The 19,506-nt window shown below is 38.8% G+C and overlaps 1 protein-coding gene across 1 annotated transcript in view; it reads left to right on the top strand.

Moving 5' to 3' along the window:
- The window catches only part of LOC124873406 (leucine-rich repeat-containing protein 52-like), a 50,516-nt gene extending 35,274 nt beyond the window's left edge, over nt 1-15,242 (top strand). The window contains exon 2 of the mRNA XM_047374045.1: nt 5,768-15,242. Coding sequence (XP_047230001.1) covers nt 5,768-6,096 — 329 coding nt within the window. The 3' untranslated portion in view covers nt 6,097-15,242. The remainder of the gene's footprint in view (nt 1-5,767) is intronic.
- Nucleotides 15,243-19,506: the final 4,264 nt, after the last annotated feature.

Below are 19,506 nucleotides of genomic sequence, written 5' to 3'. Positions count from 1 at the left end.
ATTGTGTATTGAAAATTTGGAGGTGGGGGTAAGACTGTAACTAACTCTGTCCTGACGCTGTAGCAGACTAAACATTTTCTCTCTTCATCCCAAAGCTCATGCTTTATTTTTATAAACAGAGGGCAACACAGACATTATGAAGAAATTTTATGTTTGCTTTTATTTTTTTTGCATTTAATGATACCCCATATGATCAGTTATTTGAGTTTAAGTGCAAGTGTTAGAAGAAAAGCGTTCAAAAATGTATCAGAATATACTTAGTAGTTAAATAATTCTTTTAATCATAAAAAAATAAAGACGATTATTTTCCTTGGTTTTTCTTTATCCATTCTCCTGGACACAACTGTCCTATGGATTCAAACAAACTGAACTCGAAGAAATAAACTTCTTTTAGCCATTAAGCAAAATTACATAATGTCTTGTACCCAGCCTGCTGCCCAGCCTCACCACCAAATACAACTTGTGCCTTTGTAACAACCAACCCTATTATGAAATTATATTTCAATGAAAAAAAAAAATAGAAAGGAGGCTTCTAAAAAATAGTTTTTAACACAATCTTTCAATTTACAATGTTTAATTTCATATTTTAGTTGAAACAACATCTTATAGAGGCAACAACAAATCATATGCCCGAAATGAACTTATAGGTTAGGCTACTTGACAAAAATCGCTACTGCAAAATAATGGAATCTATAAAGAGTCTATAACAAACCAGAAATGGGCCTACCCAAATCTATATTATTTTATTTACTCACTATCTGAGTAACAGTTTTGATAGATACAGTGGCTCTCCTGGTGTACAGTTATGTTTTACCCACTTCTTGCACTGTATGGACCTGACCAATGTGACAACCAACCCCACTAGTGTTCTTTTTGGTAGCAGTTGTGCTAGCAAGCACATGCTTTATACTAGCCTCTCCTGTTGTACTTTAAAATTGTAATAAGTGTAAAGTCCATCGAAAAGGAACACAGAAAAAAATCAAAAATTACATTATGATGTGAAGAACACTTTAAGTCCTCTCACCTCATTGACAAATGTTAAACTGCTGAAATGAAAATTTAGTCAGACAACTATTTTGAAAATTTACACACAAATATTTTTCAACAGCGATTATTTTGCGATTGTGAAAACTAAATCTGTTCTCCCTGTAATTGTTTTAAAAAGACTGAGATAATGTAAAACCAGCTGGGTGCGGAGGAATGTTTTACTCCCCTTTGAACTAAAACAACTGTTGCTAAAGATAAAGAGGAAGAAGATGAAATGAAGGTTTGCTTGCTCTGAGTGATGCAAGTAACCACTTTGGTCGAGTTACCCACCGTCTGTCAGCATATCCTCAGCTGAACTTTGCAGAGAAACCTCACTGTAATCTGAGGACATGCCTAATAACTAATCTCTATAATGCCTTAAATAAAGTTAAAAGCTCTCTCAGGAGCTTAAAGCCTTCTGGGGACTCTTGCTATTTATTTATTTTTTATTTTTTTACCTGCGCAGGGGAGACTTGTCAGATAAACACAAACTTATCACAGCTACTATGTTAGGAAGGAAAGGTCCAGCACACATGACATAAATGTATTAATAATAGATGTCTCCCACACAGCTGAGACAAATCCTCAGGCGCTGGAGGCGAGGTGATTGTTACTTCTGTATTGATCAAAAACCTTATCAAAGCTCTGCAGGTTTGTTGTGGAAATTCTCCCTGATGGGCTTAGAGATACTTTATCGGACCACCGTCTTGTCTCAGGTTATCTCAGGAGTTGAATCTAAATGGGATATGTGCTTGAGATTTGTTGTATTATCTTCATGCATCTGTTGCTAAATGCGACCTGGCATGTAGTTTGACAAATATAGATCATATCCCAACGTTCTTTGCTGCTGCTCCCTTCCCTGTTGGGACCTTTATTGGTAGATAACTGCAGTTTAATTAAGATTGTTAATGTTCAGTGATAAACCATTCAGACTGCTGCCAGAAACTTAATTTTCCTTCTGAATTCAGACACTCTTCATCAGGCACTTTGTGTGGATGTAAATATTTTAAAACTTTGCATTAGTTATCAATTTTCTCCGTGTGACAGTATTCTCTGTTATTATCTCTGTCCCCACTCTTACAGGACTTTAATTTTTAAAACTGCTGCCACTGCCCGTCTTTCTATCTCTTTATAGGCTTTGTCATCTCTCTTATTGTTCCGAGCTGGAAGAGAGAAATAAATCTGCCCTTTCTGCTGCGGACAAAAGCAATCAAAGATGCAGGGAGGGCGGGAGCGGAGGACCAGGGGAAGTAGCAGTTCTGGTGAAGTCAGATGGACTGATTAAAAATGCAGTTTCTTGCTTTCTTCTCTTTATTAGATGCATGCACAATTCACATAAATTGGCACACAGGGATGTCCAAAACCCTGGGAGCTTATCAAGTGCAAGATGAACCAGTATTTGAATGTATAATTAAATTTTGAAGTTCAAAATGAAATAATTTACCTGTAATGCAATGTTGTTGTTATTTTTGTCTTCTGCTGTTTCAAAATGTCAAAAACAATAACTGAGCTTATGCAAAGTGTCTTTAAAGTATCTTTTTTAGGGTTAGTGTTGGGTTTTTTGCCTCTAGGGAAGTTTTCCCTTAGATTAATAGTCCTTTTTGTAGTTTTCCTTTATTTTCAGCACAGAAGCCATGAACAGCATTTTCAGAGTTTTGGTGGGATAACATACCTCTGAATATCTCCATAATACAGAGGTCATTCTATCAAGGCTACTTTTAATAAATGCCAGCATATTTTGTCTGTTATACAGCAGCAGTTGCAGTTTTCTGTTTGTGAACGCAACATTCAGAGTCAGTTGAGGACAGTTTCAGCCTGCACCACATCTGCAGTAGTAGAGCGAGTTGTGGAGAGAATAAGGAGAAAAAGGCCTAAATGAGATGACAATTTCAAAGTTTCATCATAAATAGATGGACATACTGACCTATTATTTTTAGTGGACATGCAAAGGTATTCTTGCTGAAAATTATCTCTTAATGTCCTAAAAAATCATGAACATGACATGAACTTTTAATGACATGACTGTATCAGATCTCACAGCTTTTAAGCATTTTTGCAGCCAGGGGAGACTTTAAGTTGGTTTTTAGTGCAATATATTTTTGTACATCCTTTTAGCAAATCTTTCTACTTGGGGGAAGTTATTTTTGTCCTCTACCAGAGATCATTCCTGTTTTCCAAAGTACGATCTGTACTTAACAGCTAGATCTAAAGTCTGCAGACAGGTTTTCTTCTCAAAATCTCAACTTTCTCAGTTTCTGCCTAAAAGCTATATGCGATCACTCAGCCAAGGCAACTTGTTTCCAGGGTCTTTGCTAAGTTTACTTTCAAACTTCTGATGCTGAGTTGTGTTATGAATGCAGGAAAGGTTTTCCTTCTATAACTCATCCATGAAAAGTCATATTTGTTTACAACACACAGCAGTGCCCTCCCACTGCAGTGTCTCAAAACTCTTCCTGAACATTTTTTGCAGTTAAATTATGATCCAAGAACATTTCTCAGTCCTTTTGACTTTATCTTGACCTTCAACTGTTAACTGCGATGCTACCAACTGATATGCTCTTATTCCCATCTTTTCTGAGATTGGTTTAATTTGCAGATTGAAACAAGCAGCTCCATTTAATTGCAGCTTTTTATAGTAACAGAACTGTTAGACTATCTTTACCTGGCATTACATAACAAATGTGTCAAAAAACTCACATTTGAGACCTGGGTAAGGGTTGTCAAAGTGCTTTTATGGTCCTGTTTACACTTTCAAATCTTCATCAGAAACATTCAATAAATGCTTTACTTCACATTTGTTACATTTTGAAAAAAGGCTGACCTCTATTCGTTACTGCTACACAGATTTTAGCAAAGAATGTTCAAACTTTTGCATTCCTTTTTATTTCATTTATTTGTTAGTATTTAATCATGTTGCTGAAGTTTATACATCACAATATAATGCACAGTAGTTAAAATACAGCAAAATGACAACAAAAAAGGATCAGAGCTAAAGAGCAATTAAAATTACATTTTAGCTCATTAAACCTGGGTATTAAAACATGAAATTGAGACAAAGCAGTCAGTTATGTCAACTGAAAGCTTTGTAGCATATACCAAGTGTGAGGTATGATAACAGAAGGCAGATCATCCTACTAAGGCATGGCTGTCCACCTAAACAAACAGAAAGAGCTATGAGGGCATTAATATGAGAAGCATCCAGGAGGCCCAGAGGTGGTAACTCTGGAGCAGCTGGAGAGATCCACAGCTCAGGTGGGCAAACCTGCCAACAGGACATTCAGTAAAAGTGCACTCCACTAATCCAGCTTTAGGGAGGAGGAAGAAACCATTGTGGAAAGAAAGCCAATGAAGTCCCATTTGCAGTTTGCTACAAGCCATAGAGAATAAACAATAAAAAGGTGAAAAAAGGTGTATACATGGCGATACTGGATGATAACCTGGTAGAAGCTGCAACAAACTGGGACAGAGGTTCACCTTCCAGAAGGACAATGGCCCTAAACTCCCAGCCAGAGCTACGGTAGTGTAGGAGTCCGGACCAAAATCTAATAGAGAATCTGCGGAAAACTTGAAAAATGCTGTGTCCAGATGCTCACAATCCAATCTGACTGAGGTTTAGCAGTTTTGCAAAGAATGTGCAAAATGTCAGTCTGTGGATGTGAAGGCATTTTTGGTAAAATGGCTGACCTCTTCTTACTGAAACAAACAGGGAGGCATGTTTTTACATAATATGTAAATATATAATTTACGTCATGTGTTGTCTGCTTCAGAGCGATCTTTAGTGATGAATCTTGAAGCAGAGTGATACACAGTATCTTGAAAGGAGAGGGCACCTCGGCTGTAAAAGACATCACCAGATTAGAGACCATGATTGTTGCTATAAATTTTGTGGTTGTGAAAATTGGGAAACTTCCCTTATTTCTAAACCCAGTATCTGTCTTCGTGTTAAAGTGGTTTTTAAAGTGCAGTTTTAAATAAACCCTGATGCCCAGATATTCGTGCTGTTAGCACTTGTATTTAAAGATTTCCTTTTTTGTAATAAATGTTTAAGCCTCACAAGAATACTCAACAGTGTCATCGGCCTAAAGATATAGTTATTCTTTGGCATGCTGATAGGTACTCCAGATAAGCTCTTCCGAAACCCTTTTAATCCTATAAGGCTATTTGTATGGCCTGTTGTAACCATTACACATCAATACCCCCCAAAGTAAACTCTTCACTGTTTGCAGAGTACTTGTTTTGCCACTAATGCTGCATCTTTGTGTGGTCAGCAGTCACTCAGGCTCATTATCATATTCCTCATTACGAGGGCAGATGTTTTGTCAGAGAAAACATTTGTCTCCCTGTCTCTCCGCTGCTGCAGAGTCATTTGCTGGTGTTTATTGACGGAGGAGGGAGGAGGCTACTGTCACCTTTCCTTGCATGCATGTGTTAGTGTGTGCAGCATAATAATGTTTGAAACGTCCTCCGCTCCAAAGACTTTTGATTACTCAGAGGAAATATGTAGTGGCTTTTGGGATCCTTTATCACAGAGGTTATCAATGCATTGTTGAAGGCTGCTTCTGTGTGAACATTATTAATAGTTGCCCAGCATTTTCTCCAAAGAAATTACATTTTTGTCCTTTTTTTACTTTCTGACTCTCTGCCCTTCATCCTCCATCAAATGCACTTATTATTCTCAGCCCTGATGTCCTTTCATTTAGTATCCCTACTTGTTAATTGGTCCTCTCTCCTTCACTTCCAGATGAGGGCCAGACGATTTGCCACAACCCTCCGGAGCTGGCGGGCCAGCGGGTGGCGGAGGTCGGCATGCAGCTGCGGGCGGACTGCCACCGGGGCCTGGGCTACTGGGACTACCTCTTCTTCATCGCCATTGGCTTTGTCATCTTCTCGGCTGGCACACTATCAGCTTGGGTGATGGGCGTGCTCATGGTGCTGTACGAGCGCTACACCAAGCGCAAGAGCGAGGAGCTGGACAGCGACGACGAGGATGAGAGGGGGCCCATGCATGGAAGCGGTGGAGGAGGGAACCAGGGAAACGGGGATCTGAGCAAACCCAGCATGCAGGTGTGACAGGCTGGTGTGGAGAAGCACCTGCAAACGTTACTTGAAGGAAAGATGAGAGAACAGACATGGAGGAAAAAGAAGCCTCCGCTGTGAACTGAGATCTGCTTGTCTCTTCTTGTTGCAGATTTAAATATCGCAAATGCTCTTTAATATATTGAAAAGTGCATGTTGAAGTGTGTGTGTGTGAGAGAGAGAGAAACAATCAGAGACAGCAATAAGGATGCCTTCAAATTAGGAGAACAGAATGACCTCTGAGATTATTGAGAGCAATAACCCTGCACATGCAACCACGAGTTCCTCCATACGATGAAAAGTGCTCTTCACCAACACCTTGTGTGAGTGGCACTCTCAAGCACACAAATACAGTTCATCCAGAAAATAAAGATAAAGGGGAGGAGGTTCACAAAATAGACCCATGCCTTAAATCTGCCAGAGTGGAAACAGGGAAACTGGTTTATATCAGTGTTTAAAAGGTATTCTCAGAATGCCCTAAGGTTGAAATAGTCGCCATTAGCCGTTCTCTGTTCAGGACGAAATATATCCACGTAGAGTAAAAACTCATTTTCGGGTACATAATGAATTAGACAAAAAACGAAGTAGTGTGAATGTACATAAAACAAATTAATCACAACTCACTGAAATACAAACAACAAACACAGAAAGTTCAGGGACCTGATGTTCAAAGGTAACTCGTCTGGCTCTTCATTAAGGTTGCAAAGGGGTGCTGTAATTCCAGGAACGTTTTATGGGAAGTTAAGCAGAGAAACCTTGGAAACATTTCAAACTGGAAGCTCTCCATAGAAATCCATGGAGATTAACTGGAGACTGGGGCTGATTTAAGCAAACCACATCAGACACAAACAAATAAATCTTTTTTTTTGTAATAGGCAGATATCCATGCAACATACAGTAATACAGTTCAAAAAGTTACAATTGACTAGATTTATTTGTAGGCAAAATACAATTCTTTTAACTATTTGCTTAATTTGTTTTGTAGCCTTATTGACTGACCGCTGGTTAGATACAAAAACTGACGCAGTTTTGACACATGTGGGACTCGAGGAGATTAGCAGATTTAGATTAGTTAGTGATTTCTTTTGAATGTAAAAATATCTTGGTTCCTAAAACGCTTTGCAAGTTTCTAACAAAGCAGCTTGATGCCACTTAAAACCTTGTTTGAGCTGATCTTGAATATATGGTGCATTCAATTTGTACTCAGATGTTGGAACTTCAAAGCTCCAAATTAGGACCCGAAATTCAGATTCAATGAAGCGGCTGTGCAAATAAAACTCAATGAAAGTTACAGGAAAATACTGTTTTTTGCACATCTGATGATTTTTCCATCTACTTAAAACCAACAAAATATGAGATTGCAATCAGTACCAAATATTTCAGCCCAGGATTGATTTTTCTGCTTATCTGCTTCTACGCTGGTCCTATATATTCAAGACTTTCAACTATAGGTGATCTAATGCAGTCCAGATTTATTAAAACCACCTTTCAAATGTCTGTTAGCTCTGATAGGAAGCTCTGAAGCAGATCAACATTAGCTAAATGTTTACAGAGCTTAACTTGTTGTATCTCGTCTCTCTCTTTGTCAAATATTCTTTTTTCTACTTAGTTCCCAAAATGCTCCTAAATAAATGTTTTACAAGAGGTGGAGGGTTCTTTAGTGTTTCTATAGCTGAGTGTTGACCTACCTGACAGAAAGTCTTTTTTAGTCGATTCTATCAACATAACAGGAGGTCTCAAATATAGATTTGGGTTGTTAGGCTTAAAGAGTCACCTTCATTATACTAGGCACCTTGACGACAGACCAGTGATTTTAATATTGAGAGATCTTCTACCACAAGATCTTGCTACATCCCTGCTCTACTGCTTATATTTGAGAGCTTGTTCCTATTATCTTGTATTGCTGAGAGCTGTTAGCACAGCAACACTTAGCAAGTCTCATTGGTTCCTAATGGACAGGTTCAACCCAGGTCTGAGTTCTGAGGCAAATCGAATTGCTTCACCTCATGTGAAGCAATTGTAATCAGGCAAAAGTATTATTACGCTAAAGATGATCGAGATAAACAGTTGTAGTCACACTTTTTCTCACAATTACTGCAGAGGAATAACCTGCAGCCAGAAGTTATGACTCTGATTTCACTTCGCCACCAACTGGCAATGCACAAATGCATCATTATAGATGCCCACCTCCTAGTTCCTGGGCCTGCTTTCTAGTTTGGTGTCATTTTCCTGTTAAAAATCATTCCCCTGTAAAGGCCGACAAAGTCTTCCTCTGGTAACACCAAGTGACCTCATAACATGTTTGTGCTAAGCATAGGCTTTTCTTTAGGCTTCTGTGTCTACACTGTGAGCCACACAGTGCAGTAAGCAGATCTAACATGCTGGAGTTCCTGAAGTGGGGCAGATTCATGGTGGCTGCACATGAAGATGGTAATAAGAGTGATTTAATCAGTCAAGCACTCAATGATGACTTTACATGATGTGACTGGTCTCCTCTCTTGGTTGGCCTTATGTGCAGTGCACATTCAAGGCTAGGAAAACGTATTTAATCCCTTTCAGATTTTTTCTGTTTTTGCTTTTTTATCACACCTAAAGGTTTCAGATCATCAGACAAATTTTATTAGCAAAGAAAGTGACACTGTTTTTGGAAACAACTGCCATCTAGTGTTTGTGATAACTGTAAATTAGTCGCTAGCAGTGGCATGGAGGAGTTATGGCCCACTCTTTAAATAATTGTTCTAATTCAGCCGCATTGGAGGGCAACTGATTTAAGTCTGGACTTTGACAAGGCAATTCCAAAACCCTAATTCTTTCAAGCCCTTCAGAGGTGGACTTGCTGGCGTGCTTCGGGTTATTGTCCTATTGCATAACCCGAATGTGCCAGAGCTTAGTGAGTCTCAAACGGATGGCTTGACATTCTCCTTTAGGATTTTCGGTAGTTTCTAAGTTAAAACAAGTAAAAACGTGACAAGACAAAAAAAAAATCATCCTGGTTTCACAGTTTAGGAGAAAGGCCTATTCACTTCTGTGGACCTGCCTGGACCTCAGGGTAACTAGAAGCAAATGATCATTAGATCTAAGAGGTCAGGATGCAGGAGATCAGACATGGGCAGGAGCCTGTCCATTCAGGGCCTTATGGGTAATCAATACAAATTTTAAATCAATTCTAAAACAAACAGGGAGCCAGTGAAGGGAGATATGTTAATGCTTTTTTTGTTCTTGTAAAAAGATGAGCTGCGGCTTTCAGGACTAACTGCAGTTGTGAGAGGTTGGCCTGGCTAACACCAACATACAGAGTTACAATAATCCAGCTGGGAGCTAACAAAGGCATAAATCACCCATTCAAAATTATTAAAAGATAAAAATGGTTTCACTTTAGATAAAAATCCCAGTTTTAAAAAGAATCTTTTTACTACAGAGTTTTTCCGCTTCTCAAGGCTAAAATTCTTATCAAGGATCACCCCAAGATTTTTAAAATGAAATTTTAGAAACTGCTCCAGGGTACCTAGAGGAGGAGGAGAAGCTCTACGATTTCCACAGGGACCAAAAATAATAACTTTGGTTTTATTTTTATGGAAGTTTTGAAAATTTGAGGCCTTCCAAGCATTTAGCTTGGTGAGACAGTTAAACAGTGGTTGTGGTAAAACATGATGATTACGCTTTAACTGAAAATATATCTGCATATGAATGAAATGAGATGTTAAATGTTCTAAGGATGGAGAATAAGGTGAGCATGTAAATGGAAAATAAAATGGGTCCAGGAATTGATCCTCGAGGGAACTCCACACGTGAGGGGAGCTGAGTGGGAAACAGATTCTCCGAGGCTTAAGAAGATACTTCTGTCGGACAAATAAGACCTAAACCAATCCTTTGTAGAGCCTTTGATACCACATAAGTCCAGCTGGGAGATCAAAATATTGTGGTCAACTGTTTCAAATGCAGCTGTCAGATCTAAAAGCAGGAGAACAGCTGAGTTTCCTGAATATGTAGCTAGTAAAAGATCATTAAAAACCTTTAAAAATGCAGTTTTAGTGCTGTAGGGGGTTTTATAGCCAAACTGAAACATTTCAAGAATATTGTGTGCAGCTGAATAAAAAGTATCAGTTCTGAAAATGTTGATTAAAAAGTTGAAAAGGGCCTAAAATTTGAAAGAACAAATGAATCAATGTTAGGTTTCTTTAGCATTGGCTGCAGAATGATAAATGATACATAGGTGGAAGATGATCAGAAGCCCCTTCTCTTCCATCCTTCCTTGCCTCCGCCATGTCCGTAACAGGTAGGAGTTCAGAGATGATAAACAACAAACTTCCTGATGGAGATGGGGCGGGAAAAGAGTGCGGGACAATGTCAGAAGTGTGAATTGTTTCTGACAGACACACCGATCCGCTTGAGTGATTGATAGCAATGCCTACATTAATGTCCTTTGCTGAGAAGGTAAACGCTTAAAGGATAAATCTCAAGCAAGCTTGACTGCGTGTGTCACTGAGTATTCGTGAATACACACAGGTGTATTTATGGCTTCTGGCGGCATATCTTAATGTTGATGCACACGAGTGGCTTCGGCTTTATTTATAATTTTACAATGGTGGGGGAACTAGTCATCAAAGTAACACACCTTATCTGACACAAAGTGAAGCACAGGAAGCAGCTCACTCTCTGCCTTTCACTCACTCACACACACACGCACACACACACGCACACATATCCAACGCATGCACAGTGAATCTCAAGGGCACAGCTAAAGTCAGAGCCGCAGGCCTGAGAACATTAACACTCCTTTTTTGGTCTCTCTTGCCATGCATCACCACATCCTCTTATCCTCCCCTTCATCTTCAATCTGACACCACCATCAGCTTTCACACAGACACACACCTGGACTCATAATTTACCTCAGCTAAAGCTTTATGCTGTCATTATCAGATCGTTTTGGCCCGAGGGAAGCTTAGAGAGCCGTCTGTCCTTCATATGTTACATCAAAATCATTTGGCACAGAAGGACATGACCTCTCAGCAGCAACATGCCTGTACTTATCGGAGAACAACAATATTTCCTGTCTGGAGGTTGTGAATATTTTCAGTTTGTTGCTGGTAGTTGTACAGCAGATAGATAACGGCAGTTATTTGTGTGTTGTAAGTCAGAGTGTGGCAGTAGAGCAATTTTTTAAGTGGTGCTAACATGTCGCTGGGCGGAGCAGAGGACACAGCAAAAATACCTGAGATGTTAAAGAACAAGGGCTTGTGTTTGTCGTGTAGAAAGTGTCAAACGATCAGCTGAGAAAGACATCTTGGCAGGCCAGTCAGGTGATCTGTAGATCTGTAGAGAAGTTGGGAAACTCATGGATTAAAGGAATATATATATATATCTATATATATATAGATATATATATATATATAGTGAAGGAAGGAAAGTTGTCAGTAATATGAATTTTTCCACCAAAGCAGGTCCAGTACATAACCCAGGCTGGTGCTACACCCAGTTCTTAGCTGGTTCTGTTAAACAGCTGGTTTGGTTTTTTAACAACCTGAGAGCCATCTTGTAATTCCATGAATATAAACCTCTCATCCAGTAGATATTTGATCCTCTCTCAGCTCTGTTCTGGGACTTTGTGGAGGATAGTAGAGCAGGGAGACAATTTAACTTCAAAAATAGTCTTAGTAAACAGATGTACTAGTCCCATTATATTAACACAATTTAATCACTGACAGTATTTCACCAATCAGCTTTTAAAGAGCTGACTGGTGATTTGATCAGCGGTAGTAATGGAAAAACAGTTAAACTAAATATATTCAGTAAGATTTATTAACACTACTTCATACTTCATGGTATTTATAGATCAAATGTTTTTGGGGAAATGAGTTAGAAATGTTCAATATGGATTCAGTGAAAAAGATCTGTGAGTGGATTGACTTACTAAAGATACATGGCAAGTGACTGATCTGATGTTTTGTAAATGCTGAAGCAATATGTTTTTAATGTTTTTCTAACCTAAATTAAGGGAGACACTATAGGCCTATACATACTCCACAAGAACAGAGATTTAGTCTCTCCCACGCCTGCAGGAGTTAAAATGACGTCATTCTTGTTTTTGACATTTCATCTGGGCAGGCCTTTATTCTTGGGTGCTGTCCAACAACTCATGTAAAGTATGAAATGTTCTGGTTAAAAAGAGCTTTGTTCTTGTTCTTGTCACTTTATGAAATTTCTCTGTTGTTGCAGAGTATATAGAGGCCTTAACTCGGGGGTTTGAACATGCTGCACACAATGCTTTGATTGGTTGTTGGGTCTCTGTGAGCGTCTCTTGAGAGAAGCGATTCTTTCCTCTGGCCCGCCTCAAAGTTAGCGCAAAGAAAGAATCAGTTTGCCGGTGCTTAAATCAGAGCTTACAGCAGCAGAAACACAATAAACTGGTGCTAAGCAAGCACTAGCACCAGTTTATCACTGAAACCAGTTTGCATGGGAAAAAAAACCTCTACCTTCACCTTATCTTGAGTAGAAACATGTTTTTTCAAAGTGAGTTTGTTGAAAAGTCGAGAAATCGTCTGAGTGGTTAAAGACTAACAGTTAGTCAGATGGTCATTGTTTTGGGTCATTTTAACAACATAAAAAGAAATAAATGTGTGGGTTACGACATATTATTAGAGATTAATCTTCTACAGGGAATGTTGTTAAGTCTGTTGCTGTTTTCTCAGCTGGACAACATCTGAGTTACTGCTCTAAAGTTATGTGTGCTGAGGCTGCTGGCTGTATCAGTCCTCCCAATCAGCTCATCAGGGGTCCAGGATAATTTCCAAACCACTGCAACAGGAATGCAATAGGAAAAACATAGGAATGTTTCCATTTCAGATACCACTGCCCAACTGATGCCTGATTGAAAATGCAAAAACATTTACTCCAGGGGAAGACGTGGGTACTGGTCTCAAGGTATACTGTGGTTTTAAAGAATTCCAGTTTCAAAACCATCATACCACTCGTATGGTCCTTTGAATAAAATGCCAAAGAAAGCTTCAAAGTGAGCAGAGTTTGTAGTGAAGTTACTCCACACCCAGGCACTTTTATTTCTCCTGTTTACAGGAAAAACAGTCGGCACCTTGAAAATAGGATGGAAACCAAAGGGTTTCTCCAATTATTTTTATTAAGGGTATGCTCATTTGAAAATCAAGTTGGTCTGCTAAAAGTCTAGAGCAGGTTGTTACGCACAGACAGTATTTATTCTATATTTTATTATAAGTCTTCTACTTCTGAGTGCATCTGTTAAAATAAGAAAATCCCTTAATATTACCTACTGTTTTTAGCTGACTCCGTCTTTATTTTTACTTGACTTTTTGTGACTGAAATAGCTTTTATTGTTTGATTTTCGTAAAACACTTTTCGGTATCATGAGCAAATGAACCAGGTGACTGGTCAACACTCTCAACTGTGTTCTCAATAACACTTATAAATCCTATATAGTCAGTATCCCATCTATAATAATGAGTAGTATTTATCAGCAGCAGAGTAATAAAATACAGAGTAAAAGTTATTGCTTAAAAAAACCATTTAGATCATATTATGCGTTTTTTTTCTTTAAGCGTTTGTGTTAAAACTGTAATACATCAAAAGTCTGGTATTTACCAAAATTTATCATACCACGGTAACAAGTCCTAGGTGATAAGGCAAATTGATTCAGGCGGCTGGCTCCTCTAATGTAACTCGCACAGCAACAGAAAACAGCAACAAACTCAACTTGTTACAAAGTGTAGAAAGTTACAGTAATATCCTCTAATTTAGTGGATCCGACTACTTAATACCTAATAGGTACCTCTTACCAAACATTCTGTGGATTTCTTCATTTTTATACTAACTCACTGCAAAATGGCATTTTTCTACTATAAGTAAGATAACTATTGCTGACAATAAATAAAAACTATCTTATTAAAGAATTTACTGCATACTTTGCCTTTGTTCTGGGATTAAGAGCACAATGTTGCCGCTGAGGGGTTACAAAAATGTCATGTTGTTGCTCAGATACTCATTGCTGAGAGTGTTGATCTTTGTCGTGATCCAAGCAAGTGATGAATAAGAGCCAGGGGCTGCTTTGAAATTTCTACCCTCCACTCGTAATCACTTGACACATACTGTGTGTGTGTGTGTGTGTGTGTGTGTGTGTGTGTGTGTGTATGCAAACAAGTTGAAGATCTCATGTTGCCTGCTGTTAAGAAATCAGAGTGCTGTGATGGCTCGCTGCTGACGCTGCAGATTTCATACATCCCTTAAGAGTCCTACAGTCCTTAGTGTTGGTGTGTGTGTTTATGTGCGTCCGAAACTGGATTTCTGACACAGAATCTGACCTACTGTACCTGCTGAGAAACAGTCTGTTATGTGTTTTTTTCCCCTGTCATTTGTTTGAGATTTTCCTTTAGTTTTGTACCTTATGAATCATAAGCAATAAAGAAGTTACCGAAGAATTCTGGTTTCGCTGAAGCTGAATGTTAGAGTTTGGGGGCTTTAGAGGGACAGAGGTTTGGATAAGTCTATTACTGAGTGAGAATGCTAGGACTCATTACTGTGAAATGACTGAGATGTAGACTTACGTGTGTTTCTAAAATCATATAGACAGTGCCTTGCACAAGTTTACATATACTTTGAACATTTTCACATAACTCCATATCTTTTCATTGACAGACCAACAGTAGTGCATAATTGTAAAGTGAAAGGAGAAGAATCCATGGTTTTACAAATAAAAATCTTAAAAAGTGTGGCATGCTTTTGTATTTAGCCTCCTTTACACTGAAACAGACATGAGCCATGTACCGGTATCAAGGTATACTAGAGGTTTATAAAACAAACATGTTCTGTCATTCTATTCTTATGTTTTAAAGTCCTTTTAATGAAATGCTAAAATGTGAATTGGACCAGAAGTATAATACCAGGACTAGATGGAAAAAGAGTGAAAAAGCTGCCAAAGATAATGTGATCATAAAGTTATTATACTGTGAGAGTCTCACATTGTTCCAGTGTCTACCTGTGAGTAATTTAATCTCAGTTTAGGGTTGTAACAGTTGTTCTCTTCTACTGCATAAATATAAGACTCTGAAATTCAAAAGTTGCATCCATTCTTTAGACTGTGGAAACCATCGTGGTTCATTTCATGTAAAATCAAATCCTGAGACTTTTAGTTTGGCGCATGCAGACAAATGACTTGAATCGTATTACAGCACTATTCATAGAAATCTCAGTCAATAGGGAAAACATTTATTTCATTAATCCTTCAAAATTGAAGAATGCGGCAGCTTTATAAGTATTACTTTTTTCTGAGACAGGGAATATATATGAGAACTAATCTTCTAAGACGTGACGTCTTAATGAAGATAAATGTGTTATTAATGTTGAGGTAGAGTGAACAAATTTGACACTCCATAATATTGTTTACCTTTTTATAATTTTGACAAGATGGAGCTACTTTTCAGACAAACAAAGCCATTGTGTTTTCTTTGACATACAGTATGGAGTGTAGAGCACTGTTATGGTCAAATTGGATAAGAATAATCTGGTTCATAATATATATATATATATATTTATATTTATATATATATGGCTGCACGGTGGCGCAGTTGGTAGCACTGTTGCCTTGCAGCAAGAAGGTCCTGGGATCGATTCCTGGCCAGGGGTCTTTCTGCATGGTGTTTGCATGTTCTCCCCGTGCATGCGTGGGTTCTCACCGGGTACTCCGGCTTCCCCCCACAGTCCAAAGACATGCCTGTTAGGTTAATTGGTCTCTCTAAATTGACCTTAGGTGTATGAATGAGTGTGTGCATGGTTGTTTGTGTGTTGCCCTGCGATGGACTGGCGATCTGTCCAGGGTGTACCTTGCCCATAGACTGCTGGAGATAGGCACCAGCTCCCCCACGACCCACTATGGAATAAGTGGTAGAAAATGACTGACTGACTATATTTATATATATAATAATCCATTGCTAGACATTAGCTTCAGTCTAAACAGCTTAGTCTCCTTCAGCTATATCAGGGCTGTTTCTGACCCAAACCAAAAGCATTTCCTTCTGCACCCAGATCTTACCGACTGACCTTATTTACCGCAACTACTGGGGAAAAATGACTTAACAATTCACCTCTGTATACTTAATGACATCAAATACACTAGAAATGAACACTTATAGATCACAAGTTGAAGCAGTAAGGCTGATATTGAACATTTGTAACCTTGTGTGTGTGTACTCTGCATCTTTGTGTGTTTTTGCTGAACTTGCCTGTTAGAGCTGGGTTTTTACAGAAATCAACAATAATAATAAAGCCAGGCCCCATTTCAATAAACTGGACACGGCCTGTCTGTTAACTGCTGCTGTAGATTGTCCACAAATTAGAGCCTATACACACACATGCAGTCAGAACAGTGATTCTGTGAGCAACCTGGAGGAGCAAACAGAGGCTAACAGATGACTTTCGTGAACGTTTTAATGAATATTTGCTCTCCCCTCTCTTCAACGTGCTTTATGAACAGCAACCCACCCCACAACTTCTATTCTCTTTCTTTCCACTCCCTTGTTCCGTGACACCAGTTGTTCTGCCAGCTGCTCAGTCGCTGCGTTAACCACTGGCAGGGTGTGAGCTCTAATCCATCACACAACCCCTGAAAATGCTGGATGTCCCAGCTTTGGATCTTCCGAAAGCTTCCCATCCAGGGAGACTGGAAAAGCTGCAGACAGGCATACAGAGAGATAGCAGACAAACAATGTGCTTACAGACTAATTCTATTTTTGCTTTTTGTCACAATTTTATGTCACCGATCATAACATAATAATTTCATGTAAACGTGTTTATTTCTGCAATATTTGTCCTAAAACTGTCTTAGTGCTGTCCTCTTTGGGTTGAACTGTGGTTACTGCAGTTGAATTTTCCTATTGGTTCAAACGGTACAGGTGGGTACATGCTTAAGACAAAGCCCCCGTGTTCAGGTATAAAACCGTCTCACTCAGACACGTCGCCTACGGACCACACCCCAGCTTAACCCCCTCTGGTCATCCTCACACCTGGGGCGTCCCACTTTGGTGGCATTTTTCAAAATTTGTCTTGGGGCAGAGTTATTATTTTACATGGGGTTTAGTTCCACTTTAAGGTCATGCCACAGCACCTCATTCAGATTTAAGTTCAGACTTTGGTTAGGCCAATCCAACACCTCAACAGAATATTTCCCTAAAGTCTTAGGTATCATCAAAATATCTTTTGGAAACATCAGACATGTCTTTATTGTTCTTTTTGGTTGGTCAGTAGTGGTTTTGGCCTTGAAGATTCACACAGATGTCATTGTTGCCCAGTCTCTTTTTGTATTGTTACATCTTCAACACTAACCTTAAATAAGCCTAGTCTGGCCTTAAGATGTTGCTCTGTGACCTCCCGGATAAGTTGTCAATGTGCTTCTGAAGTAATTTTGGTAGGCTGGCCACTCCAGGGAAGGTTCACACATTGTTTCATATTTCTCAGATAACTTCTCTCATTGAGGTTCAGTGGAGTCCCAAAGCCCTAAACATGTCTCTTGTCATTTTTTCCAGACAGATAAATGTTAATGTCTGTTTTCTCATCTGTTTTTGAATCTCTATAAATTAGGGCATGATGTGCTGCTTTTTGAGCTCTTCTAGCATACTTCATGTTGCCAGAAGGGATCTTTTTAAGGGATTTCATGATTCTATGGATGTAGTGGTATTTAGGCCTGGGTGTGGAAAGGGAAAGTAATCTCAAAAGTGTGTTTAATTCAAGTTAATTCATTATTTAACAAGCAAAAGAATTACTCTTCCCAACAGGGCCAGGTTGGTTTGGATAGCTATTTTCCCTTAATGAATGAAATCATTGAAAACTGCTTTTGGCATTTACCTTGGATTATTTTTGTTATGTTTGTTTATCTTAAAACATTTAATTGATTGTGACAAAAAAGCAAAGAAACTGAAGAAATCTATAAGGGGGCTAACACTTTTTGACACAAATGCATTTACAGAAGTAAAAACTCAAACCTCCAGAGGAGAAGCAAAGCAGCTATGTGAGATTCAAACATTTTGTGTTAACACATTGTCAGTGTGTGAGTGGGTGAGAGTGTCTTTAAGTTTGTGTGTTCAGTTTGGTCTGATCCCTTCATCTCTCTGAGGGCAATTTTAGAGCAGGAGCATGAAGCATAGAGTCCACCTAATGCAATAAGTCAATAATACATCCCATCATTGCTTCCTTCTGGGGAATGCATGAGCCTTTTCTCCCCCTGCAGATTGATCCCTTTCCAACCAGTTCAACATTTTAACATTCTGGTTCACAGCCCTCATTTCACACTTGATGACAGTGCTGCTGTGGGTACAGTTATAGTAGAGATAAAGCCTTCTTTCCATTTAGATTAAGTGGTGTAAACGCTACGTGGAATAATGTACAAGAGAAGGCGAAATGTTCTGCATAACTTTTAGTGACCCCACTTTATGAGAGTGCATATATAGTTGCATTTGCTAGCATTAAAACTACTGTAAGTGGCATTATGTGAGCCAAAAGAAGCATGGCCGTTGGTATAGTTTCCTGTGCATGCTAATACAGTGACATTTGGATCAGCTTAGAAGAAAGTGAAAAAATTACTTGTCCATAAAGAAAAATATTCCAAGAAGGTCTACCAGGCTGAGTGGCTCCTGCTATGTATGCAGTCAGCGGCTCTGTTGACAAAATGATCAGAGTCATCACAAGATCGTCAGTAAAAACACAAAGGGAACAAAGGCAAGCAAAAAAATAAAGAAGGACTAATCAATTTATCTAAATTGAAAGGGTAATAAACATTTGTATTGTAATATACATATTATTTTCTTTATTACAGTACAACCACAAACTTCAGTATACTTTATTGAATTTATTTGACAGAGCAACTTAATGCGGTACATTATTGTGAAGTGGAAAGACAATGGAAAATTATACATGGTTTTCTGTTTTGGCAAACACTTGTATTCAGACCCCTGAGTCAATACTTTAATATAACCTTTTCACAGTTCTTTCTGCTGCAGGTCATTTGGCGGCTGTTTCTACCAACCGTGCACATCTAGAGACTGAAATGCTGGTTCAGTTTTCTTTGTACAACCTTGGGCAGATTGGATGGAGAGCATCTGGGAAAATCTATTTAAGTCTTGCCACACATTCTGAGTTGAATTAAAATCTGGACTTTGACTGGGCCATTACAACACATACATATACTTTGATCATATTCATAGTCTATCACTTAAAATATGCCAATAAAATATACTGAGATCTGTTGTAATGTGACAAAATTGGGTATGCCCCAGGTCAAACCCAGAACATGCTAAATGGACTCTCCTGGACCTGTTATCCCGAAAGGATGGATGGATGGATGGATGGATGGATGGATGGATGGATGGCACTTAGACAAAGGAAATCAAA

Source organism: Girardinichthys multiradiatus, chromosome 9 (genome assembly GCF_021462225.1).
Source record: "Girardinichthys multiradiatus isolate DD_20200921_A chromosome 9, DD_fGirMul_XY1, whole genome shotgun sequence".
In the NCBI taxonomy this organism is placed as follows: domain Eukaryota; kingdom Metazoa; phylum Chordata; class Actinopteri; order Cyprinodontiformes; family Goodeidae; genus Girardinichthys; species Girardinichthys multiradiatus.
This window is presented reverse-complemented; position numbering and strand designations above follow the sequence as displayed.